Source organism: Nematolebias whitei, chromosome 19 (assembly GCF_014905685.2).
Source record: "Nematolebias whitei isolate Nwh7 chromosome 19, NemWhi1, whole genome shotgun sequence".
In the NCBI taxonomy this organism is placed as follows: Eukaryota; Metazoa; Chordata; class Actinopteri; order Cyprinodontiformes; family Rivulidae; genus Nematolebias; species Nematolebias whitei.
In genome coordinates this window covers 13,666,167-13,669,277 of record NC_056516.1, presented here as the reverse complement: position 1 = coordinate 13,669,277, position 3,111 = coordinate 13,666,167, and the positions used below count along the sequence as shown (strand labels likewise).

Below are 3,111 nucleotides of genomic sequence, written 5' to 3'. Positions count from 1 at the left end.
TGATTTCCTGCATCATTGCCAATTCAAACTGCAAAAATACAACATGTGACATTGCTTTCCGCTGCACGGACGCTGTTTTCTCTTCTTGAAATGATTATAAAACCTCAGCCGAATCTGGCCAAGTGAAGATCAGTGTGTTAATATTCCACAGATGATTGAGAAAGGACATATTTAGTAAAATCTTTCTGCTACATGTTCTGTTGATGGAAGGACAATGTAAACTGATGCTGTTCTCTGCTCCACCATGAATTCAAAACAAACAAAAAAAACGGAAAATTTCTGCTCCTCTTAGTATTCTTGTTGTCAGTAAGTAACACGCATCACTGGAACGGCCCAGAGCCAAAGCTCTTCTCGCAGGAAGAACACTGTTGCTCCAGCTGGTCCAGCAGTTTGTCCACAGAGTCCTCTTTGTTCTCCAGTTTCAGGTATCGTCTTCCACCTCCGAGGTCTAAACGAGGCCAGCTCTGATGGCTCAGCACCTTCATGGCATCAACAAACTGCCCTGGGATGTTCACACAAACTTGGGAACCGGTCTCTCCTCTGGGAACTTCCAATGGATTGATCTGACTTTCCTTCTGGACCGTACAGAGCCCCAACATCGGACTCACCCCAGTTTGGGTTTGGTAAGGACAAGTCCTGTGGCTCATGCTGTGGCATCGCCTCGGCTGGGCAGCCGGGACATCCGCATCTTCTAGTTCGAGGTTGGACATAGAGCTGGAAGACACCAGACTGACGTTGAGCTTAAGAAGCGGGCGAGTCTGTGGCCCTGAGTTGGTCCCCCATTCAGCGCTCGTCTGTGAATCTGTCGGACAGTTATTACACAAGTTAGAACAGGAAGAGGACATGGAAGGAGGTGGCTCTGACTCTTGGTGATGGAGTGCATCGGTCTGGAGAAGAGCTTGCTGGTACTTTCCTTCTACCCTCTCCGTGTGGTCTCTGGTGTATCTGGTCTGGAGCAGAGGTTCGGAGCTCGTCAGCTGCTGCAGACACAGGATGTTGAGATGAGTAGCGGGCAGAGTGCTCACCCACTGATAGTGTTTGGTCATGGAGTTTGCAGCTGCGTCCCTGAGGCCTGCTGAGGGCACAGCCGCAGACACGGAGCAGATAATGTTATGCATTTGAGCAAGCAGCATCTGGGTCTCTCTATCTCTGTTCTCATATAAAACTGTGTTGGCACATATGAGAATGAAGAGTCCCACCCCCATGATGACCGGTCCCAGCAGCTTCATCCGCTCACCATGAAGAAGACCAGCTGAGGACAGAAGCCCCTTGGCGCCCAGATTCCAAGCAGATGTCTGCGACTCGACGCTCTGCTCCTCCTCAGGATTTTCCGGGATTGATGATCTTGATAACCTGTAGGGCCAGTACCCAGCCACAGCCAGAGCAGTACCAAGAGCCACCACAAAACCCCCCAGAATGAGGAACGCTCCTGGCAAGGAGCGGATGCGAAGCCTGCCTTGAATCACCCTGTCCTTTTTCTTCCTGCCTCGTAGGTGGAAACGAGGTTTCCGTCTGCACGGGGGCAATGTTGGTGCAACTCCTTGGCACTTCTGAGTCTTCATGGCACAGGAAACTCCTAATTGCTGATCCTGGTCACACCCTGAAGAGGTCTGATGAAACAAGCATGGAACAAGGGTTAATGCAGCTGAAACAACCACATCTGTATGAGGCATCAATTATACAAGACATGAAAAATTAAATATATATTTCTAAGAACTCCTCCTGAAGCCAGGCCTTTACAACCAGTGAATGCATCACCACACTCAGCTGGATGAGAGCACTGTAGACCAGTCAGGGTCATTTTAAACTGCAATGGCTGACTCACAGGTAAGAAAACAACTATTCTTATGAATAGGAATAACAAAAATTACTATTTATGGCATTGTTATTTTTCTCTCTAATTGACTTTGACTGAAACACTAATTTATTTATTTATTTGGACAATGACAACCTTGGATATACAGGTCCTTCTCAAAAAATTTGCATATTGTGATAAATGTCATTATTTTCCATAATGTAATGATGAAAATGAAACTTTCATATACAGTAAGCATTGTATCAGCCGACAGGGATCACTGACCGAACTGTTCGAAGGTATTACTCCGTATGAACATAATTCGAAACGGCACGTGGAAATAACTCGAGCAATAACGGAGTTCATCGCAAAAGACATGATGCCCATTAATATAGTGACCAAGCTTGGGGTTACGGCTTGGGTAAACACAATGGATAAGTGGTACAGAATGCCCTCGCACACACATTTTAGTCAAGTTGCTATCCCGGAGCTATACAAAAAAATGCAGAAACAAAGTTGCAGCGGAGCTGAAAACAGTGAAGTTTTTTGCAACTGAAACAGATTGATTTATTGCTTGTGTCCGTTGAAAAATACATGAGAAGAAGACATTGAAAAAAAATTGCATAATAAATGGTAGTTGCAATATTGATGTAAAAAAAAAATCACAATTAGAATATTTTCCAAAATCATTCAGCCCTAATTGACAATACATGATTTCAGCACCGACATCACAATCTGATGTTTCACATCTATTTATTTTTCAACGTTTGACTAAAATGGATACAACTCAGCTTCTCAAGAAGATCTTTGTTTAAAACTCTGGCATGAAAGGCAACAGGCAATTTACATTTCTTCAAGGAATGCTACGCCTTTATTGTTCCACATCATGAAACGAAAAGGGGGGCTTGGAAATACCGTCCATTCGTCCTTGCATGTTTCCATTTTAGTGTGTAGCTGCATCTAGGTGTAGAAAAAGGTTCCATTTGAAAACTGGGTTGACAGGTCAAACTCCAAAAAGGGCACCATCATATGTACACCAACCAAACCACCCCTATCATTTGAGGAAACTGCTTTCTGGTTTTTATATTGATTAAAAATAGTTTCCTTAAATGATTGGGGTGGCCATAAATTAACCTATGGGAGCCAAGGCCACCATTGACCACCTCCTGGCTTCTCCATTGCACCTGGTAGTGGAAAGTTGCTCCCTGGATCAGTCACTCTGCGTTGCCTCAGACAAGAAAAATAACAAAATAAAACCTCCCTCTGTTCTTCTCCACAGTGTAACTCCTGCCAACGTGAATATCTTGCACAGAGAC

General features: G+C 44.6%; 1 protein-coding gene across 1 annotated transcript; it reads right to left on the bottom strand.

Moving 5' to 3' along the window:
- Positions 1–304: 304 nt before the first annotated feature.
- Positions 305–1,562, bottom strand: tmem200b (transmembrane protein 200B). Its single transcript, XM_037693128.1, has one exon. It carries the CDS (start codon positions 1,560–1,562, stop codon positions 321–323), a length of 1,242 nt encoding a protein of 413 aa, XP_037549056.1. The 3' UTR covers positions 305–320.
- Positions 1,563–3,111: the final 1,549 nt, after the last annotated feature.

Bases quoted from the DNA above. Each gene is read 5' to 3' on its own strand.
- tmem200b (XM_037693128.1), bottom strand. From the start codon at position 1,562: ATGAAGACTCAGAAGTGCCAAGGAGTTGCACCAACATTGCCCCCGTGC.